We start from the raw sequence: 23263 nt of genomic DNA, 5'->3' as shown, positions 1-23263 counted from the left end.
TGGGCAATGGTTCTGTTGCTACAACAAATATAAGACCAAGGATAGTGACTGGATTGGTTAGGGAAAAGGGTTCAACGGTTTCGGTTTGCATAACACAGGTCGTGGGGTCCCCCCACGTATGCAATACGTAGGGTTGGATCACTTTGTTATTGCTTGCTTCGAATTTTGGGTTGAAGAATATTCAACCCAAAATATTTGTGTGCAATGTGATTGTATTAAAGTGAGTGAAGAATAGAACATGAAAGGAGCAAGTCCTAGAGAGGAGAAGTGAGATTTCCGGAATGGCCAGCTGAATGACAAAGTGTTGTCATTTATAGAAAAAGGGCTGGCTATAAGAAGAAACCTTTGACTAGTGATCCATGGCTGCAGTGGAGGGCTTGCCCTTTTTGGTAGGTTAAAGGCTTTGGACATGCGGGTAAAAGGATGTATCTTCCCACATGCTCCTTTTGCGGCTGAGTGGGAGAGTTCACACGTAAAGTGTGATGTGACTTGTCATTCTTTTGTGCTTTTTGTTGTTCACGACAGTTGGTCAATTCTGAACCCTTTTACCTTTCAACCATTCAAGCTGTATTTTTTTCGATAAAATTAATACTACAAACGAAAAAAGAGGGGGCGAGGACCCCCTGGCCTAAACAAAGCACTGACCATGATATTAATAACAGTGGTAATTATAATAATAGAAATTAAAACTATAAAGAAACGACATATATCAGTAAAATAATGATAAAAAATAAGATAAAGTCAGTGAAGGCTATTTGTTCAAAACGATAGGATGACTAGCGTAATATCCGTATATTAAGTAGGATTCTTGTAAGTTGGCGTAAACTAGGGGTGTGCATGTGTCGGTTTTGACCAAAAACCATAACCACGATGTTGGTTATTGGAAAAACCATAAGCATAACCGATCAGTTATGATGGTTATAGTTTTTCGGTTTTGATGGCCATAGCGGGTCGGTTATGGGTGGTTAACTGTGTATTTAGCTTAGCTTAAAATAGCTTAATTATTTTAACATGGAATAAATTGTTATTGCATATTTATATATATTACTATATTACATAGTATTAAAAAAATACATATAATCTATAATATTAGTACCAATTATTATCGAATATTCAAATAAAGTGATATGATACATTTCATAAATTCAAATAAACATTCAACCAAAACCACAAAATGATATCAAAAACCAAAAGGTACTAAAAATCTTGGGTCAAAAAAATCAAATATTAAAAATATAGTGAAAAGTTCTAAATCCTACAAAGATTTATTACATGTCGGTTCGGTTCGGTTATGGAAAAAATGATAACCATAAGCGACCCATTCGGTTTTCAAAAAAAACCATTAACCGACCCACCGGTTTTTTATTTGATTCGGTTTTTTCGGTTCGATTTTATCGGTTAATTCAGTTTTTTGCACACCCCTGACGTAAACCTAAATAATGAAAATGTAAAGTATGATATTAAAAGAAGCTTATTATTTAATGCAAAAACTAGGATTACGACCCGCCGCAATGCGGCGGGGATTCTTTATTTACAACTAAGTCGATCTACGACCCACACGTTATGCTAAACCTGTCAAACGAGGTAAAAATAAACGATGTAAAAACGTTCACCCACACACGCACGTTGCGTCGTGTTAACTCGCAAAATTTAGAACGAAACGTAAAAACGTTAAGCCAAAGACGCACGCTGTGATGTGTTAAGTCACAAAATTTAGAACCAAGCAAAAAGCACAAAATTTGCGGAAAATAAAAACTATAAAGGACCAAGGTTGAAAGTAAAAAACGTTATGAGGATAGATTGTAAAAGATAAAAAGTTTTGGGTTAAAAGTAAAAAAACAAATAGTTTTGGGTTAAAAGTAATTTATGAAATACTTTTGGGTGAAAAGTAAAAAAAAATCAACTTTTTTTTTGGAAAACCCCCCAAAACCAACGTTACGACAACCATACGCATAACAATTTTTTCTTTGAAAAATCCCCAAAGCACACCCCGCGTTGCGGCGGGGCGTAAAACGGTGTCAAATAGTACTAATGTCACACAACCGTCATCGACAACCAACACTGACTCGACCTATAATATGTGTATTGCGACGAACCTGTCAAACATGGAAAAATAGAGGTAAAAACGTTGAACCACACATGCACGTTGTGTCGTATTAACTCGAAAATTTTAGAACCTATTCGTAAAACGAAAATTTGCGAAAGATGAAAAGTATAAGTGATAAAAGTTGTGAAGTTAAATTGCAAATAATGAAAAGTTTTGGGTTAAAGTTAAAAAAACAAATTATGTAGGGTTAAAATTGGAAAATGTACAAACCTTTGGGTTAAAACAAAAAAATCAAGTTTTTTTTTTTAGAAAACACCCAAAACACAACTTACAAGTCCCTATGCACAACTTACAAGTCCCTATGCACAAAAAGTTTGCTAATTTATATAGGGGTAAATTACTTTTTGAGTCCCTATGTTTTAGTAGTTTTAACTAGTTGAGTCCAAAAGCAAAAAGTTTAACGACCTGAGTCGCTATAAGCAATTTCTTTAACCATTTGAGTCCAAATTTCTAACTCTGTTAGCATTTTTTTGTTAAATTTTGTTAAATGACCAAATTACCCCTATAACTAAAAAAACTAATTTATTTTTAGTTTTCCCTTTCTCTCACTCTCATTTACCTTTCTCAACCAGATCTTTCTCTCTCATATTTCATTCTCTCTCTCTAAAACATAAGCCACCTCCATCCCACCACCACACCTCCACCATCAACACCACCTCCGAGAGACTAAATCTTGTTACAGATTGTTGTACAGAAGAATCTGAGAGACTAAATCTTCAAAGTTGTTTTGGTGATTTGGCTCCTGAAGCTTTGAATAACATCAAACGGTTGGAATCGGAGCTATCTATCGCCCAGAAGGTGAGGCACCGTGTGCACTTTTCTTATAAATACGATGTCACTAACCCTGAAGACTTCTGTGGCTGCTTATCTGACATAACAATCTGTTCAAAACAATCAAATTAGGGTTTCAAAAATCGAGTTAAACCCACTGTTGCAAACATAGTTAACATCCGTTTCAAAAATTGAGTTATACCCACTGTTGCAAACATAGTTAACATCCAAACGGTAGTAATAAAAGTGTAAAAAGTAAAACACACATTAAAATTTTATACAGAAAAAAGAGAACAGAGGTAATTGGTCACCTGCGTATCCTGGGGTTTAGGTTCCCATGGATGTTTATGAGTCTTTTTCCTTGTTTTTTCCTAAAGAAATGGTTTGGTTCATGTGTAAGTCGAAAAAGAAACCTTAAGAAGAAGTAACTGAAGGTTAACACAGAATGATTGTTTGGTGTGGGATCTTTGTTGTTAAGGAGGTTGATTATAGGATGATTTGGTGGTAGTGGTGGTACCGGTGTTGGGTGTTTGAGAGAGAGAAAGAGGGATGAGAGAGAGTTGAGAGGGAGATAGTGCAACAGGGCTAGATCGGTGTTGATAGTAGAGAGAAAGTTGTGGGTGTTGTGGTGGTGACGGTGGAGGTGCAGTGGCTAGGTGGTGTTGATGGTGGAGGTGTGGTGGTTGGTGGAGGTGTTGATAGTAGAGAGAGAAAGTGGTGGAGAAATTTGGTAATGAATTATGATATGGAGGATGATCTGGATATGAATATATGAATAAGGAATATATATATATATTTAATAATAAAATGGCTTTTTAATTAAAAGGGTAATTTGGTCATTCAACCAAAGTTAACAGAATAATTTTAACAGTGTTAGAAATTTGGACTCAAATGGTTAAAGAAAATGCTTATAGGGACTCAGGTCGTTAAACTTTTTGCTTTTGGACTTAACTAGTTAAAACACATAAAACACAGGGACTCAAAAAGTAATTTACCCTTTATATAGGTTTTAATTTAAGAGTTAATTGCTCGGATGGTCCCTGTGGTTTCAAGTTTTTTCACGTTTAGTCCCCACCTTTTGAAAATAGCAGGTATGCTCCCTATGGTTTGTCATTTTGTTACTCGGATAGTCCCTGAGTAGATGTTAGTTAGTTTGAAAATAGCAGGTATGCTCCCTATGGTTTGTCATTTTGTTACTCGGATAGTCCCCAGAGTAAATGTTGGGGGACTATCCGAGTAACAAAATGACAAACCATAGGGAGCATACCTGCTATTTTCAAAAGGTGGGGACTAAACGTGAAAAAACGTGAAACCACAGGGACCATCCGAGCAATTAACTCTTAATTTAATTAATTTTAATTTAATTTAATTTAATGTTTGATAGCGTTGGACTGGTCTTTAACTCATATCTTGGGTGCGAGGACGGCAACTGTACCCTTTACTTGCCAGGGTGGATTGCACGTTAATTCGTTAGTGCACTCTTCATCACTTGCCAAATAGTTCCCTTTACTTTTTACAAACGTCAATTTTTGTCCTTCTTCACCTTCTTTCTTTATATTAAAACTCAATATGTGCCTTTGATAATTAATGGAATGACTTTAACTCCAAAGCTAGGTTGTAATATACTTTTATAAATAAAGATGAATCAGAAACTTTTTTTGCTATTTAAACGAGGCTTCAATTAAAAGGTATATTATATATATCTATATAACTATATTGTTTTACATTCATTCATGGAGGGAGGGAGAGAATGAGGTTGGGGATATTAAAAGCAAGTTCTATGAAAGTCCAGGAGGTTTTATAGGCTATAAAAGTATGTTACCTTTATGGTTATTAATCTACACAAAGAAATTAAATGAAAGAGAATATATATAGAAAAGATGGTCTCATGACCTAGTGACATCATATGTTTAACCTCATTATTAATCATGTCAATGCAACATGATCCTCAAAAAAGTGGGGTTTCGACCAAACCACTGATGCTCGTTCGCCATAAGGAGAATATTTGTCAACAAAGAATGACACTTTGTATCGCATCAACACAGTGGATGTCAGTGGTTAGTTACGTATGGTCCATTGAAAAAGAACTTTAGTAAGTTTGATATTGTAAATTTAACCTTTCTTAATGGGTCAGTTCAATATAAAACCCTGTATTAAAATACAAAACTAAAAAAAAAAACAAAATTTTAACAAGTAGAATAAGTTGTCATGATAACATAGAGAGAGAGAGAGAAAATTAAAAGAATGATAGTTTGATGATGTAGAGAATAAATTAGCATGGGGGTACCACGGATCCCATGCCATGCCATGAGGGAGACGGTAGCATTTATTTAGTTTTGATAATAAAGTTTGGATTCGATTGGATGTACTTAAAGGAGAGAAAACAGATAGTTAAGGGTAGAAATAGTAAATAAATTTGGAATCCAAAAGTGGACTGAAAGCAAGCAAAGGCGACATCTAAATCGTCGTGGACCGTTGGATGTCACATTCTTCTTTTCTTATTATTATTATTACCAAATCGTCGGCACAGGCACAAGAACACGCACAAGAAACGGAGATAGATAGATATTCAAAAACCTCACCTCTACGCTCCCTTTCCTCTCCCCAAACCAAACCAAACCAAACCCTAATTTGAGCACAAAAAATGTCCACCACCACTGATGATTTCACAAGAGGCGTTGAAGACGGCCTCAGGCTGTCGAAACGCATTTACTTCGGCAAAGATCGATCAGTAGCCCCACCTAAACCCCTCATGTCCATGGAGAAAGCCAGGAGATCCTTGTACCCCGTCTCACCTATGCTTTATGCGGTTATCTTTAATCCAGGCATCGTCGATAACCCCGACGTCCCCAGCTACCAGCCTCACGTGCACGGCAGGTGCGATCCCCCTGCCTTGATTCCTCTTCAGATGAACGGGATTGACATTGATGTCGACTGTTGTTTAGATACAGCTTTTGTTACACTCACTGGCTCTTGGCGTGTTCACTGTGTTATGGGTAGTGCTACATGTGATTGTCGTCTCGCTATTCCTATGGGTTTAGAGGTATCTATCTACCTATTTGCAAAATTTTCATTCTTATTTGAGTTGAGTTGACTTTATATATATATAGTAAGTAATTTAGCATCATATGATTTGGCTAACAGGGTTCCATTCTAGGTGTAGAGGTTGAATTGATTAGAAAGTCATACAAGACGCAGCTAGTTGTGGTTGATGAAAAGGGGGACACCGAAAACAATGCCAAGCCTGAAGATGGGGGCTTTCTCAAACCTCACATCTTTACTTTGACCATACCACAGGTTAAATAAATTATCGCTTTCTTATTATCATTCTCAAAGTGGAATCTAATCTAATTTCACTTGCTTCATTTAGGTTGATGGTGGTTCAAATATTTCGGTCAAAGTAAGATGGTCGCAGAAGTTAATTTATAAAGACGGCGATTTCACGCTGGATGTTCCTTTCAGTTTCCCTGAGTATGTCACTCCAGCGGGAAAGAAACTTACCAAAAAGGAAAAGATTCAACTCAGTGTTAATGTCGGCTTGGGTACACAAGTTATGTGTAAGGAACCAAGCCATCCGTTGAAGGTGTAACTTGTATCTGATTTAATTTCTCATATTATGGCTTATTTATCTTGAAAAGTGAAAACTAATCGTGCTTTATTTTTTAGGAGCAAAAACGGGCAGTAGGGAAATTGGTTTTCTTGTATGAAGCAGAAGTTCTTTCATGGTCAAGTTCTGATTTCGTGTTTACATACTCTGTAAGATTCTATCTTGTTGTTTAAACATGTATTATCTTTTGACATAAGTTGAATTAAATGTGCTTGAGCTTAGGACATTCATCCTCTTTCAGGTTCCTACAAGCAATGCATTTGGGGGTGTCTTTTTGCAGTCTCCATCATCACTCGCTATTGACCAGAAAGAGATGTTTTCGTTGTATCTATTTCCAGGGCCGGATCTCAGTAAAAAGGTTCGTTTTAAATGTTTGTTTCTCTTCCGTTACGTAACTGAATGCGATGTATTTTTTTTTTTTTGGGAAGGCTAATGTTTGCTATTCGTATAAAAGGTTATTAAGAAGGAAGTGCTTTTTGTTGTTGATATAAGTGGAAGCATGAAGGGTAGGACAATAGAGGCTACAAAAAGTGCGGTTATTGCAGCACTATCAAAGCTTGATCAAGAGGATTCGTTTAGTATATTGGCATTTAATGACCAGACTTTCTTATATTCATCAACTCTCGAATTGGCAACCGAGGAAGCCCTTCAAAAAGCTACGGATTGGATGGGCATGAATTTTATTCCTGGTGGTGGTACAAACATGTCAATTGCTCTTGATCAGGTTATTTTTCTGATGATCATTTCCGTCCTTTTAATGCATATATGTCCTTTGTTTGTGTATTAGATAATTGTAATATAGGTTTGGTTGATTTTTTATTGGTTTTTTAATGATCCATCAGGCTGTAGAGATGTTATCGGGTACCAAGCGATCAGTTCCAATGATTTTTTTTATAACTGACGGTGCAGTTGAAAATGAGAGACAAATTTGTGAAGTTATGATGAAGCAACTAAAAAATCAAGGATCAGAACTGTGTCCACGCATTTACACATTTGGTATAGGTAATGTGTTCGGTGGTAACCTCTTGTTTTCATCTTACGCTTGCACCCTATACCATTACAGGCTACATAAGCTTTGTTTTTGTTTGTAGGTTCGTTCTGCAATCATTACTTCTTGCGAATGCTTGCAATGATTGGCAGAGGCTATTTTGTGGCTGCTTCTGATCCAGGTAATTCATAACATAATGGAGATTTGTTGTCCAGAAAGTTAACTGTTTTAAAGCTACTCGAGTTTGAGACAGTGAGAAGTTGCTGATGGTGTATATATGTTTGATCAGATTCAATCGTATCTCGAATGGAAGCTTTGTTTTCTAGAGCTTCTTCAACAGTTTTGCTGAACATCGCAATTGATGGCTTAGATGATCTTGATGCTCTTCAGGTATGTTATACCAATCACATTTTAATTATCATTTTACATGGAAGTCTATATAATTTAATTTCGTAAGAGATCTAATTCTAGTCTATCTTCATCAGGTTTATCCTTCGGTTATTTCAGATCTTTGTTCGGAAGGGCCTCTGATTGTGTTTGGGCATTACAGGGGTGGTTTTTCGGACACCCTGAAAGTTAAAGGGCTTCTTGCGGATATGAGTAATTTCACTATTGACCTTAAGGTGCAACGGGCGAAGGATATACCTCTTGACAAGGTAGCCCTTTTGACCAATGTTGTTTTTGATTCTACTATATATGTAGTTATACTATTGTTCTGTCTCCCTCTTCCCTTTGATGAATATGCTCTTATTAATCCTTTTGATCAAATTCTTTTTCATTTTCTGCTTGATTTCATCTTGGTCACTAGATCCTGGCGAAGCAACAAATTGAACATTACACCTCACAAGCATGGTTTTTACAAGATAAAAAGCTCGAGGAGAAGGTCAGTAACTTGAAATCTTGTATGTTTTTCCCATATTAGGAATAAGAGTTAGGTAGACATAATGTAACTCTTAATTTATTGTGTAAATTTGCTTTCAAGCTTCAGAGTCTAGGGGTGAGCAGAAAACCAAAAAAACCGATTTAACCGAACCGGAAAAAAACCGAACCGAAATTTTCGGTACGGTTTTGGTTTTGCAATATAAAAACTGAACCGATCCGAATAACCCACAAAACCATTTTTTTATGTTTGTTATATATTGCTTTAGGAATTATCAGTATTATTCTTGAATGTTAAGTATTTATAATAAGAACGTTAGCAAAGTTTATTTATCTTTGAAATGATTTATCCATTGTCTATAAGAAATACAAAATTTAGCATAAAAAATCAATGATTTTCAAAGTATTATAAGAGCAAATTTCTTAATAAAAACTTTGTAGAAACATAAAAATAGATTAGAAGGTTAGGTTTATGTGAACAACATTACTTAAAAAGGTTAAAAATATTGACATAGATGTAAACATTTAAAAATGAGTCTTAAATCTTGGATTATACTATTTATTTTTGAATTTTATGCAATTTTGTTCTAAAAACCGAAAAAACCTAAACCGAACGGATTTTAGAAACCGAAAACTGAACTTTCGGTTAAGGTCTCGGTTTTGCCATAACCTCTACTCCACACGTTGTGCATGTAGGCTTGTATCAAATCTATAGATTTTAAGATTGTTGGAGCTTTATGTTTTAATATCAGTTTCATGATATTTGCATACTTATGTGGGTGGGCAGGTAGCAAAAATGAGCATGCAGAGTGGTGTTGTTAGTGAGTATACGCGCATGGTTTTGTTGGAGACGGTACAAGTACAAGAAAAGCAAGCCTCAACATCATCGGGGACTAAAAAGGTGAGATACCGGATTTATACAATTTGTTTTCTGAGCGTAACAGGGATGTGATTAGGACTGTGGGTTCTGAATGCAGGGAAAAAAAGAAAGTGTTGAAATTAGGGAAAAGGTTGAAATGATAAAGGTGTTGCAGCGGGTGGGTATGGGGTTTGGTAACTTGATTGCGACTGTTGAAAACACTCCTCAAGGTTATGAACCGAAACTACCGGATCAAGCGGAAATGTTGGTGAGAGCAGCTGGGAACTGTTGTGTTAATCTATGTGGCAAGTGCTGTTGCATGTGCTGCATTCAAGCCTGTTCAAGGATCAACGACCAGTGTGCTATTTTGGTGACCCAGATTATTACTGGGCTAGCGTTTTTTGGGTGCTTTGCGTGTTGTGAACTGTGCTGTGGTGGAGATTGATGACACTGACTGCAGTGCTTTAGTGTTTATATGTTATCTGTAAACAGGAAAATGTGATAAGCAAGCTAAGAGTCTTGGATCCATCCATATGGATGTTTTTGTCGTTTGTGATATCTGCTACATGCGCACAAACATGTATAATTTATAAGTTGCTTTAGTGTTAATATGTAAACACATATATACACGTGAACACACAGAGATGTGTTTGAAAATATTATCAACTAACAAGTAACAAGGTTCCCCAATTTTCAAGACAGCTGAAATGATGAAATCAGACTGAATTCAAGTGGTGAATGCTAAAACAAGAAATGTTTTTAAGACCATCCTTCAAATCTTTAGCATCCCCAATCCATTTTTTTTTTTTATTTTTTTTTACAACCATTAACCCTTTTCTTATACTAATCAAGACTTTCTTTGTTTGTTGTTCAGACTCTTTGTGTATTATTAACTTTACATTAATAACCCGAAAAGAGCAATTCAAGTAGAGGTGTACAAAACTCGGTTTGGGCCCAAACCTATCAGGTTTTTTTTTTTAGTTTGGTCTCAAATGGTTCAGATTAAGAACCGGTTTTAGGTTTGGGAACCCCAACCCACCCAAATCGATTTGGATCAGGTTCAAAACTTAAAACTGTTTTCTTTTTTTTTCTTTTTTTTTTTTCCAGTTTTTTTAGGCTGGCTCATACCGGTTCGAGTTAGAACCATTTTCAACACAAAAATCTCAAAACCTGTTACAGACCTCTGGATCGGGTTGGACCCAAACCGTTCTTTTTATTACACCTCTAATTCAAATGCTCCAACTAACAGATGTCAGTCCATGAATAGTGGGTCTTTCATCGGGATATTGTACATTAACCAATAAAACTTGCACTCAGAGGTGGAAATTAAATACATCATATATCAATTTTTTTGTTTCTTTATATATTTTATACTGGTGACAAGGTGTCTACCCTCTATTCAAAAGATGAAGAGTTCAAATCCTGCAAGGTGGTGTTGGTATAGGTGGTTAATAGGAAGGGATTAGGAGCCGTTCTAAAAAAAATTAGCTTGCTAGCTCATTCTTTGTTACTAGGGAAATGGAATTAAATCAGTGCTAGTGGGATTTAAGTATGTTACAGATGACTGATTTTGGGTACCTAGTACTTAAGATGGACGATCAGACATTGTACCATGAACATTTACAACACAACCATTGTCCAAAACTTAATGAATGTCGCCACACAATTGCAAAGATATAAAAGATAACTTTATTTCTTTAGGTCACAGAAAAGATAAGCAAGCAGCAATCAAACAAAGCATGATTACAGTTGAAAGAAACCTGTTCTGCAATTCAAAAACAACAAAGGTACTTGCAAACCTAAGATTGGATTGGATTTATTTTATGCCACCAGAAAAGAGACGTCGAATCAAATTCAATCCTAGCAACCTTTCTTTGTAAATCCCTGCAATGAAGTGCCCAACCCTGCACCCACAGCTTCCGCAAAATACTTCACCTGAAAACATTACCCAAAATTAAACATTAACATTCCAAATGTGTATATAAATAATATCACCAACAAGAGTTAGACAACCTCTTGAAAGGTCTTCTTCAAATCAAAAGCGTCTCTGACTCGCTCATTTAAGAATACCCAAGTATCATCAAAATCTGAAAAACACCGCCACCATCATCAATCATCGCTACCATATGTAAGCAACAACATTTACAAATTTACTGTTGTTGGCTTTGAGAAATAAAAGAGAGGAAAAGAAACCTGTGGAGTTATCGGTTAGCATGTAAATTTCAGTCGTGGAGTATATCCCACCAACAATACTGCGTTTTAGGTACCAATCGACACCACTTCCTTCATCATTTGAGGCATGGCAGAATTCATCAACCAGCATTGCTCGTTGTTTAAAGCTTGTTGAAATATTTGATGGTTGCGCCTATTATATGATTTTTAGTAAGTTACTAGTAGTACATTAGGAGGTTTGGTTATCTAAGAAACATAATTAAATGTACCTGAATGCTAAGAGCTTGAGGCCACTTTGATATATATGGAGCTTGCATTTGTAAGCGAGCTTTAATAAGCTTGGCAATACGCTCACTTGCTACTAAATCTTTTAATTGCAACTCATCTGAGTCGATCATATCAATAAGTTTTTGCAAAGACTCGTCCATAAAGTACTGTATAAGGAGGGCAAGGGAACGTCAGGGGGTAATAAAATAAAGAGGAAAGAGTTGTGAGATGGTAGTAAGGGAGGTGAAAGTAAATACCTCTACGAGTGCAGCTTCTTTTCGTGGAATAGCTCCAACAATGGAAGGGGAAACAGCAACATCCCTAGCACCAGCGATCATGGCTGCCTCACTCCATCCCAGTCTAATCTGCACAAGTCAAGTACTTGTCTTGTCTTGGTGACTAAATTAACTAACCTAAAAATGTTAAAAGAAGCAGCTGCTGCTGCTGCTGCCTATAACTATAACTGAAACTATGGATAAGTGCAGTAATCAATCCTGAGAGTGAGAACCCTAAACAAACCCACATGCCTGCCTAGAGGACAGGACCTGATGAATTTCTTATACTAGTGCAATCTAACACTAAACCTAGGTAGGGAGGAAATCGGAATGATTCATGAATAGATGATTATACAAGTAACTATTCTATTGAATTGAATTGAATATTAGGAGGGATGGAGGGAGGGAGAGACAGACGTACCACGTGGTGGAGAGATGCGGCAAGCACTCGGGTTTGTTCTTCTTCGTAAGTAGCCCTAGGAGGTGTTGTTGGTGTAGTCCTTCTTGTTCTTGAGGTATCGGTATGGGTATGGGTATGAGAAGTATCATGATGATGTGTGGTGGAGGTGCGGGTATTGAAATCAGAGAAGGGCGGTTCAGATGAGAGAAAACGTAAAGGAGATCGAGAATGAAGAGGGGTCCGAATTGGAGAGGTTCGGTTAGCACAGAAGAATGAATAGTGGAGCAACCGCTTCGCTGCCGATCGATGCATTTGCAAGAAATGATGACGACGATGAACAAGGAACAGAAGGAAGAAGAGTATTAGGGGGGGAGGGCTTCTTGCTTCCACGTTGCCACAATTTCTTCTTTTCTTTCTTTGCCAAACATCGTAACACACGAGATCGCCAACTTTTTCGTTAATCCCAAGGGTAAACTTAGTCAAAATATCACATACACTTCAATCTTCATCTAAACATAGTCTCTCCATTAGGGAGTTGAGAGTACTCATTCTAGGCCCAAATTGACCTACATATTAAATTATAAACATAGTCGTTCATTCGGTGTTCATCCGTTCGATCAAGGGCCTAATTTTCCAACAATTGGTATCAGAACTCTCGCTCTTAACGGTTTTGAGAGTCGTTTTCTGAGAAAGGGGAGTAGCTCCTCGCAGAGCTACAACAGTGGCGAAACCCTTGAAGACAAAGATAGAAAGAAAAAGAAGGAAAAAGGGGATCAAGAGTTTTAACGTGATGTGTTAATGGTGTACTACGGGGCGGTATGGGTGGTGACCAACTATAAGCTAGCAACGGTTCAGTGGCGAACCAATGACGGTGTGGGTTATCAGACGAGACATCAACATCGGGTTTCGGGGCTGAAATCGGTTGTCTTTGGTGGGTTCATAGCGGTTACGAACAATGGTTCGGGTCAGCGGGTGTCACGGGAGTATCGTTGTGAAAACGATAGTGACACGTGTAGGAACCGTTCGCGTAAATAAATAAAATAAACAAATTTTTATTACTGATTACAATACAAAGAAATAAAGAAAGCAAAATTACAGTACAATTACAACTGAAATAGAATAAAATACAAGAACTTAGATGAAGAAGAAGGCTGAGGCACGTGTTCAACACGCTTCCCTTAAAACAAATTCTGAGTCTCCCAAGAGTACTCGTTTTGTTTCCCAGGGTACAACAGCCGAAGCTGCGTACTGCCGGAGATAGCCTACAACCCGAAGAGTACCTTGAAATTGCAAGAGAAAGATTAGAAAAGTTGTAGAGAGAAAGGTTGAAATGCTGTTGTGTAGCTGGTGTCCCTCTACAGTGGTGGAGATGTTGTATTTATACTACATCTTCATCGAAACGGTCAAAAGAATTAAAGGAGAGGTTTAAATTGCATTAAACGTCTTCAATGCAATTTAATACGTCATTTAATTCTTAGTCAAAGACCATTGACTCGTCAGTTTCGAAGTTGAACTGTAACTGCACTGTCATTCAATGCTGTAAGCTTCTGCGCGCGCGCGCAAGAGACACTGGTGCGCGCGCACGCTCATGCGCGTTGCGTCCAACTGGCTCACTGCCATGCGCGCATGCGCCACACTGGCTCAGGTCCACGCGCGCGTGCGTCACGTCACCTGTGAGCCTCTACGAACACGCCACACAGTCGCGCCGCATTGGCTCACTCTGGTGCGCCGCGCACGCACAACATGACCCATGCACCATGCGCAACCGCGCGCCTTCGTGCCACCTGTACTCGCGCGCGGACTGCCACGTCACGCGCGTCGAACCTGCACGCTACTTGGTCCTTGCAGCCCCTGTGATCAACCACGCGCACGTGGTCAAAAATACAAAGGCGGCTCTCAAGCGGCGATGCGAAGTGCAAAGTGCAAAGTGCGCCATCAAAGCGCCACATTGCGCCTCATCGCCCACGCCACGCGCGCGCGAGCGTGTGCGAGTTAGAGAGCACCCTTCGCGAGGACATTAGTGTGTGCTTCCATGAAACAATAAGGATGGAGAGTTCCACCTTAAATACCCATTTAAGTTCCATCTCTCCTCCGATGTGGGACAAGGTGCTACTTTCCCTTTAGTTTCTGCATTGAATGTTCCAAACACCCAACTTTGAGCACTGATATCTCATTCATCTTAGCTCCGTTTTGGACGTGGTTTAGTTCGTTGCGAAGCTCTTCCAACATAGAACACAAACCCACAAATAAATATATAAAACCCGCTCATTTTATTATATTTATTTCTAGTCCAAAATAGGAAAAAATCATTTTCCTATATTTGTGAAAAATGCTATTTTCACCTATTTTTCCAACAACACGTGATCAGTTCAGTTTGTTTCGGTGGTGATAAACTTCGTAGCATTAACATTTCTCAATCCAGGTAATATCATCACCTTGTCCTTCCAGCCAAGGATAAGAACTGAAAAGCTGGTGTTCATTATTCTTATTGGCAGAAATATCCGATTGGAATTTGTGGGTAGACAAGCGGAAGAAAATTCGTTAAAGCGGGATGGCTTTGAATCTTGTCGTGTCTAGCAAGGAAAGAAGAAAACAAAAGATGCGGGAAGCTTGTTTTTTCTTTGATCGGTGGTCAAGAACGGGGTTGTTCTCGTGACCCGGGAAGAGGGATGCCAAACTTGATTAAGCAATTAAAGTTGTCGATAATGGTGTAGATGCGAAGAGGGTCCAAGTTAGAATTAAGGGGGTGAATGAAGACATAACTCTAATTTGGAGGATTATCCTGAAAGTTTAAATGGGTTAAAGATAATTCTAGTGGGTTCAAGATAAATATATATTTCGGTTTATTTATTTAAGTAGTTTGGATTATCTTTTTATTAGATAGGTTTATTTAATTGGATTCTTGCAATGCAAAACTACAAACACTGTACCAACCTCTCTACTCCTCTCTGTACACCACCCCCTTTTTCTCCCTCCGTACACTTTTTAATGTAAACCTGGTCAATCTCCGACCAACCTCCGGTCAATTACCGGCAACAGGCAACGGTAAATCTCCTAGCAATAAGCAACCGTAAATCTCCGACACCAACCAATGGTAGATCTCTGAGCAATCTCCGGTCAGTATTAAGGTTTGCTGTTGATTTTGATTCTCTCCGACGGCGGTACAACCCTCCGGCGACCACTTTTTTTCTCTCCGACAAGCATTCCTCTTTTCTTTCTCCGGCAAGCATCTCTCTCTCTATCACCGCCGGCCATCCACAAGTTTTGGTCTTCGATCAGATCCACGAGTCTTGTTCTTCGACCACATCCTAATTAATCGTATGTTTGTTCAATCAGGTCGTATTCTTCCACTTTTTAGTTGTTCAATTCGCTTCTGATTGATTTTGTGTGTCGATTTTTGTGAATTTAGGCAGCAGGTTGAATGTATTTGTGAATTTAGGCTATAATTTGTTGTTCAATTCTGACATAATTAGTTTTTTTTCCTACACAATTCTAACAGAATCTGACTAAACCTGTTTAGTCTTTTTCCTACACATTTCTTACAGATACATTTAAAAAAAATTATGAAAAACAAAAAATACCTATTTTTTTCCGGCTGAAAGATGCATATTGATAAATATGATTCAGAATATAAATTTAACAAAAACAAATAACATAAATTCGGAGCACGTTTAAATTATAAAATCATCCATTGTTAAACATAAAGATTCAGAATAAATAACAAAAATTCCGAGCTCGATTCAATCATAAAACTACCGTTGTTAAACATAAAGATTCAGAATAATTAAAAGACTACTGCTAATGACTAACGGGAGACTGAAATTTTTTCATAAACTCTTCAATTTGTTTTTGTCTTTTTTCTTCATTTTCTTTCATTTCTTTTTCCATCTGTTGCATTCTTTGCTCCAACTCTTGTCTAGCACCCTTTCATTTGCAAGTTCATTTTCCATTTCAATTCGGACTTTTTCAACCTAAATTGTTAAAACGGGTTAATAACAACAACAACAACAACCATACCCAGTAAATCCCACAAATAGCAAAGTTACTTATAGGGTCTGGGGAGGGTGGGATGTAGACAGACCTTGCCTCTATCCTTAGGGATAGAGAGGCTGCTTCCAGAGAGACCCTCGGCTCCAAAACGAACAATAATCTAAGTTATTGTTTTCTACTAATTAATTGTTGAAAATTATATAATTTATACAATTGCAATACTTTGATAAGAAGTAAACAATACCTCCTTTTGCGACCTTATGGTATCAAAATATAATTTAGATTCGATAGATGTAGACAATTTCCCAGTTATCACGAAACTAGGATCCGGAGATCTTTCCCCGATCATTCGATCCTTTCTATCTCCTGCCACTCTCGCCCACACATCAAGATCATCCGGATGTTGGTTGAGATCCGACCCAATGCAACTTGATCATATCACTTTTGTACCGTAACTACAATTTATGGAAACAAATTGTTAGTGGTTGTACTAAAACTTAATACGCTAATGTTCTAATTATTCAAAAACGATAAAGATAACTTACATATATTTTTCTTGATTTTTCAGAAATAAACTTAAATCCCTAAAGATTATTAATGTCCAGCTCTCTCGCCCAATACCTTTTTTTGCTTTACTTTTTGAGATGGGTATCAAAATAAACTTCAATCCACTTTACTTTTCGGCCATATCTTCTTTACTAAAAAGCATTTTCGTAATACATTTGAGTACAAACAATTATATTTTTCAACCCCACTTTTTACTAATTTATATAAAGATGATTAGCTTACCAAACGAATGTGATGCTCGTCAAACCCTATGGATCAACGGGTATGTCGGGATATACCTTCACCACTACCATTGCTATTGCGGTTTGTTCTCCTGCTCTCTGACTTTTTTATCCATTTTTGGGTGTTCCAACTCTGAAAACGATATATATATATATATATATATATATATATGTATATATGTGTGTGTGTAGGCTAGACTATATGCCACGTACAATATAAACCACACATATATAGAGCAATATAATATATAAAAAAAAGTAGTAATAATAGTAATGTAAGTCCCATACCTTACACCGCAGTTGGTGGATATTTATAAATTATGTCGAATCCGGGCTTGTTTCTTATTATAACATGTCCAACGTCTCTGGCTTTGTCTTTAGATTTTTCTCTCAAGTCCCTCATAGTGTCTCTATAATATATATTTTTATAAATAATAAAACTTTATATTTTAATATCAGTAATTTCATTATATTATGATGATAAATTGGATTCCTATGCATTTCGAACCGATGATTAAAATGAAAACGGATTCCATAGGAATTCCGTCGGGAATTGCCGACACTTTTCCTACGCATAATGATTCCTACGAATTTCCGACTAATGGTTAAAATGAAAATGGATTTCGTCGGAGATCTGTTGGAATTTTCTAACACTTCTCCTATGCAAACCAATTTATCGTTTTTTGCGTTTTTTTGTCACAAAACTAAGACCCTTTTCTTATACGTCGGAATTTCGTAGGAAATGTGTCAGCATTTTCGTTCGTATGAAATTTTGGTAGGAATAATAGCAGTTTTCTAGTAGTGATATGATCGAATGAGCTTAAAACTTGAAGAATAAATGAGTTAACGAAGCCAACTCTTGTGTAACTCGTGGAATGGAATGATGCTAAGCAGCCTCGACAATAGACACAATGGGTTGCTTCTTGAATTTCCAAGAAATCAGTCTTCCCCACATAGAAATGAAATGCTCACTAAGTAACATGCTGCCGCCATGTGATTCGTATGAATAATAACTTGTGAGAAGGACGGAAACATGGTTTATCATTGAAAATAAACCCTGTGAACAAGTAACCTTCACATCGATCTCTAAGAGTATGCATGCATGCCAGGCCAGGTTGCATCCCAATTAATGTGGAACTCGTGGATCACTTTTGAAATTGAACAGCAAAAGCCAAATCAGGTCTAGTATGTATGTATGGGTTAAGTTCCTAACTAGTCGTCGTCGTAGACAATTCATAGGTTCATCTTCATGAGATTTAAGTTGTAAATGCAATGAGAGAGGGGAATGGAGCATGAAATTTAGTCAAAAGGTCCTTGGCAAACACCCAAGAAACAGACCTCGAAGAGAGCTAAGCTAGATTCGTTGATTTGAAGTGTGGATTAAATTTTCAAAATAGACATTTTCTTTTCTTCGTTGTATGTTAATTAGAAGAAAGAATATCATCCACATATCATATATGAGATACGTATACATACTAGCGTATTGTGTGTAGTTAATATTAATGATCAATATTATTAAATATGAAACTTTGACTAATTACCACTTGAGGGCATGGCATGTGGTGTTTACGTAAATAATTATAATCACTTTTTTTTTTATTTAAATACATATTACCGACAGTATTGATCTCTAGCCATGATGTATGTATTTTATTGTTACAAACCCATCACCAGCTACTTCGTCTTTGTTGGACAAAAGTGAAAATAGAATGCAAAATAAACAAGATAAAACACAGTCGAATGATTCTCTTTGCTGAATGCTTCAAAAGGCTACAAAGAAAAGGAAAACAAACTGTTGCTTTTTCGACTGATTTATTCTGCAGCTAGGCTGCCTATTTATAATAAAAAACTGAAACAGAAAGGACCTAATGAACAGGTCTTATTCCAGAAATTGCTCAACTAAAGCAACGTCTCTTTTGACTGAACTCACATGCACGTTTTTATTCTGGCTCCCATCTAACTCGGTCACAATAGAATGAGTCAACCACTAATTATCCAACACTCTCCCCCTTAGTGTTGGCTCCGTTCTTCAGATCCTCGACTCCGACAAGACTCCTCATTTCATCGAACTTGATCCGAGGCAATGCTTTCGTTAGTGTGTCTGCCTTTTGCAATTCGCCACTTACATGCTTGACTTCGATTTGTTCCCGCTCTACACATTCTCGTATGAAATGAAATTTTGTATCAATGTGTTTACTTCGCCCGTGAAAGACGGGATTCTTCATTAACGCAATCGCAGACTCGTTATCAACTAACAACAACACCTTTTGAGTTTCTTTGCCGGTTAACTCGCTGAGTAAACTTCTTAGCCATAATGCTTGACACGCCACCGATGTCGCGGCCATGAATTCAGCTTCACATGAGCTAAGAGCCACTGTTTTCTGCTTCTGAGAGGACCACGTAATCAGATTTCCCGAAAAATAAAACGCCGTACCAGTTGTGCTTCGACAATCTTCACGGTCGGTTCCGTGGCTGCTGTCTGAATAACCCACTAACCGACCGTCACCACCTCTTTTGTATTTTAGTCCATAACTTGTGGTACCCTTTAGATACCTTAATATTTGCTTCACGGCTGCAAGATGAGATTCTTTAGGTGACTGCATAAATCTACTCACGAGCCCAACCGAGTAACTCAAGTCCAGGCGAGTGTGGAGTAAATAACGAAGACTCCCGATGATTCTTCTATACCCAGTTGCATCCACCACCTTGCCTTTCTCATCTTTTGTCAGTTTCAATTTGTGATCCATGGGCCACTTAGCTTCATTACAACTTTCCATGCCAGCCATCTTCAGCACCTTTATGGCATACCCTTCCTGCTTCACGATGATCCCATCATGCGTTTGGTCTACTTCTATACCCAAATAATAACTCAACATACCCAGGTCACTCATGTCAAAAATTGTCTTCATCTTTTGTTTAAACGCCGCAATATCTTTTTCACTTGAACCCGTAACTATCATGTCATCTACATAGACGCCAACTATTATAACTGAGTTGGAGGTTCTTAGCTTATAAACGGCCTGCTCTTGATTGCACCTACTAAATCCAAGTTCCTTAAGTGACCTGTCGAGCTTGGTGTTCCAGGCTCTCGGAGCTTGCCTCAAACCGTAGAGTGCCTTATGTAACCTGTACACCATATCCTCTTTTCCCTTGACTTCAAAACCGCTCGGCTGTGTCACATAAACTTCCTCTTTTAGTTCCCCGTTTAGAAACGCTGACTTGACATCTAGGTGATGCACAAGCCAGTTTCCCTTCGCAGCCAACGCAAGTAACAGCCGGATAGTTTCCAACCGTGCAACCGGAGCAAACACGTCGTCAAAGTCGACACCTTTCTGCTGAACGTAACCCTTCGCGACTAGCCGGGCTTTGTGCTTGGTTACACTTCCATTCGCGTCTTTCTTTAGCTTGAAAACCCACTTTAGTCCGATTGCCTTGTGATTGCTAGGCAAATCGACTAGAGTCCATGTCTTGTTCTTGATGATAGAATCAAGTTCAGTTTGCATTGCCTTTCTCCAGTGGACGTCGGTTGCGGCTTCACGATAACTTGTTGGTTCGTCATCAACAAGGAGGAGTTCCTCCCCTTCATACAAATCTCGTACTTCTTCCTCTGTGAACGACCTTGTATTTTGATAAACTTCTTCCAGGGGTCGGTACTTACAAACAAGCTCTTCATCTACATCACTTGAAGAGGGGTTAATTTTTATGGAACTAGATGAGATTTCTTCACAGCTTGAGGTCTTATTGTGGTTTGGAGTACCTGCATCTTCTGTTGCATGCTTTGAAATATCATTTTCTTCATTTTCACTTGCATGCACATGTGTATTAATGTGGACCCTTGTGATGGGGTTAGTGACAGTAGAAGCACTATTTTGTCCCCATGCCCATTTTTCTTTTTCATTAAACTTCACATCACCTTCTCCTATCACCACTACTCTTTTATTCACTGGATCATACATTTTAAAGCCCAAATTCCCAGGTTCTACTCCTAGGTAAACTAGAGGTCTACTCCTGTCCTCTAGTTTAGTAACATGACCTTTCAACTTTATTGCATAACCAATGCAACCGAAAATCTTCATGTACCTCAAGTTTGGTCGTTTTTTCTTCCACATTTCATATGGAGTTTTATCTTTAACAGCTTTTGTGAGAACCCTATTTAGCACATAAACCGCATGTGCTGCAGCCTCCCCCCAAAACTCATCAGGAACATGCATAGTTTTAAGCATAGCTCGTATGGTTCCCACGACTGTTCGGTTCCTTCGCTCCACAACACCGTTTTGCTGTGGAGTGTAAGGTACCGTTTTCTGTCTTCGTATCCCTGTTTCTTGACAGAAATCGTTAAAAGCTTGTGAGTTGAACTCACCCCCTCTATCCGTTCTTAACATCTTTATTTTAAACCCACTTTCTTTTTCAACTTGGGTCTTGAAAATCTTAAATTTAGCCAGAGCTTCCCCTTTAGTTTTTAGTAGGTAAACCCACATATACCTACTAAAATCATCCACAATCAAGAAAAACTAATTGTTACCTCCTAATGATGATGGAGTGATGGGACCACACAAGTCAGCATGCAAGAGTTCCAATGGTTGAGAAGCTCTCCACTGTGCCTCCCTTTTAAAACTGCCCCTGGCTTGTTTGGATACTAAACAACCTTCACAAAGTTGTCTTGGATGAGAAATAGTTGGAAGCCCCACTGCATGCTCCCCCTTCGACATAGCTTCAAGCACTTAAAAGTTTGCATGCCCAAAACGAGCATGCCAAACCCAAGCATCATCGTCGAGTTTGGTTGCTAAGCATACGGGTTTCGAAGGACTTAACACAATCTTGTAGAGCCTGTTAATCGACCTTCGAACATTCATCACAAGTGTTCCCCGTGCATCTCTAATCTTCAAAAACTCGTGCCTCATAGATATGTCATAACCGTCTTCCGTCATTTGACCGAGACTTAGGATGTTGCTCTTCAAAGCCGGTATAAAATACACATCTTGGATCATCAATTGATCTCCATTCTTGCACTGGAATAAAAGTGATCCTTTCCCTTTGATCTCTACCCTTGAATCATCACCAAAACGCACATACCCCGTCACATGCGTGTCTAGTTCGGCAAATAGATCCTTCTCGCCCGACATGTGGTTACTAGCTCCATTATCCAGGTACCACGTGTGTTTATTCTGTTTACACCCTTCTTCATGTTGTAGGAGTACCTTTTGCTCATTCAAAAACACTTCTTTGTGGGTTTCTTCTCCATGCACGGTTAAAAGGAGAGTCGGTTCATCATCATTTTCTTGTGTTAGATGGGCTTCCTGATCTTGTTTCTTTCCACTTTTGCACTCTGCCGCATAGTGTCCAAACTGTTGACACTCGTAGCACCCGAACGGTACTTTTATCTCGTGGTTTTCTTGAGGAGTTGGCACCTTCTTGAGACAACTTGCTCCCATATCTATCGCCTCTGCCCCTGCCTCCACCACGACCTCCCCTAGACCCAGATCTTCCTCCCCGTGTTCCAGGCCCAACACGGTTCTGGTTCGAGTTACTTTTGCCACCTTTGTTACAATTCGAGCCTTCCTTCTTGGTGAATAACAACGAGCTATCACCGTTTGAACTACCCAAACGAAGCCGGAGCCTATCCTCATAGGTCTTCAACCGACCAATTGCTTCCTCGAACGGCATCTTCTCCACATCTGAATATTGTTCCATTGACGCAACGAGATGGATGTATTTATCAGTAACCGTATCGAGAAGCTTTCTAACCAACTCTGCATCTTCTAGTGTTGCACCGACACTGCTGTACTTCGATATCATGCCAGATAGTTTACCCGCATACTCATCAATAGTCTCGCCTTCCTTCATTCGGTATCCCTCGAACTCGCTCTTCAACGTATGTAAGCGAGCCTTTTGAACCCGCTCCGCACCCACGAATCTTGTCTTCAAAGACTCCCACACTTCTTTCGCCGTCTTCTTCTTCGCTACTTGCATCAAGAGGTCTTCCGGTATCGCTTGGAAGATAAAAGCTCGAGCCGTCTTGCTCTTTTTCTCGTCTACAGCCACACCGACTGCAGGTTCAACGGACTCCCATAATCCTTGGGCTTCCATTATTGCTTCCATCTTGATAGCCCACGTAGTGTAATTAGAAGCTGTGAGAATGGGGCACTGAAAGGTAATCGGG

General features: G+C 38.4%; 2 protein-coding genes across 2 annotated transcripts; one reads left to right on the top strand and one right to left on the bottom strand.

Annotated features, from left to right (window-relative positions):
• The first annotated feature begins 5406 nt into the window (after positions 1-5406).
• On the top strand, positions 5407-9895 carry LOC110893702. Its single transcript, XM_022140810.2, has 13 exons — positions 5407-5921; positions 6023-6175; positions 6249-6461; positions 6545-6634; positions 6727-6843; positions 6940-7209; positions 7328-7487; positions 7577-7654; positions 7763-7863; positions 7959-8129; positions 8282-8356; positions 9140-9253; positions 9330-9895. Exons 1-13 carry the CDS (start codon positions 5523-5525, stop codon positions 9654-9656), a joined length of 2268 nt encoding a protein of 755 aa, XP_021996502.1. The 5' UTR covers positions 5407-5522; the 3' UTR covers positions 9657-9895.
• Positions 9896-10881: 986 nt separating this feature from the next.
• Positions 10882-12792, bottom strand: LOC110893703 (ubiquinone biosynthesis protein COQ9-B, mitochondrial). Its single transcript, XM_022140811.2, has 6 exons — positions 12347-12792; positions 11908-12015; positions 11653-11817; positions 11405-11576; positions 11225-11298; positions 10882-11146 (listed from the first exon to the last, which is right to left on the bottom strand). The coding sequence occupies exons 1-6, from the start codon at positions 12635-12637 to the stop codon at positions 11072-11074; spliced, it is 885 nt and encodes a 294-aa protein (XP_021996503.1). The 5' UTR covers positions 12638-12792; the 3' UTR covers positions 10882-11071.
• Positions 12793-23263: the final 10471 nt, after the last annotated feature.

This window comes from Helianthus annuus, chromosome 12, assembly GCF_002127325.2.
Source record: "Helianthus annuus cultivar XRQ/B chromosome 12, HanXRQr2.0-SUNRISE, whole genome shotgun sequence".
Lineage (NCBI taxonomy): Eukaryota > Viridiplantae > Streptophyta > Magnoliopsida > Asterales > Asteraceae > Helianthus > Helianthus annuus.
This window is presented reverse-complemented; position numbering and strand designations above follow the sequence as displayed.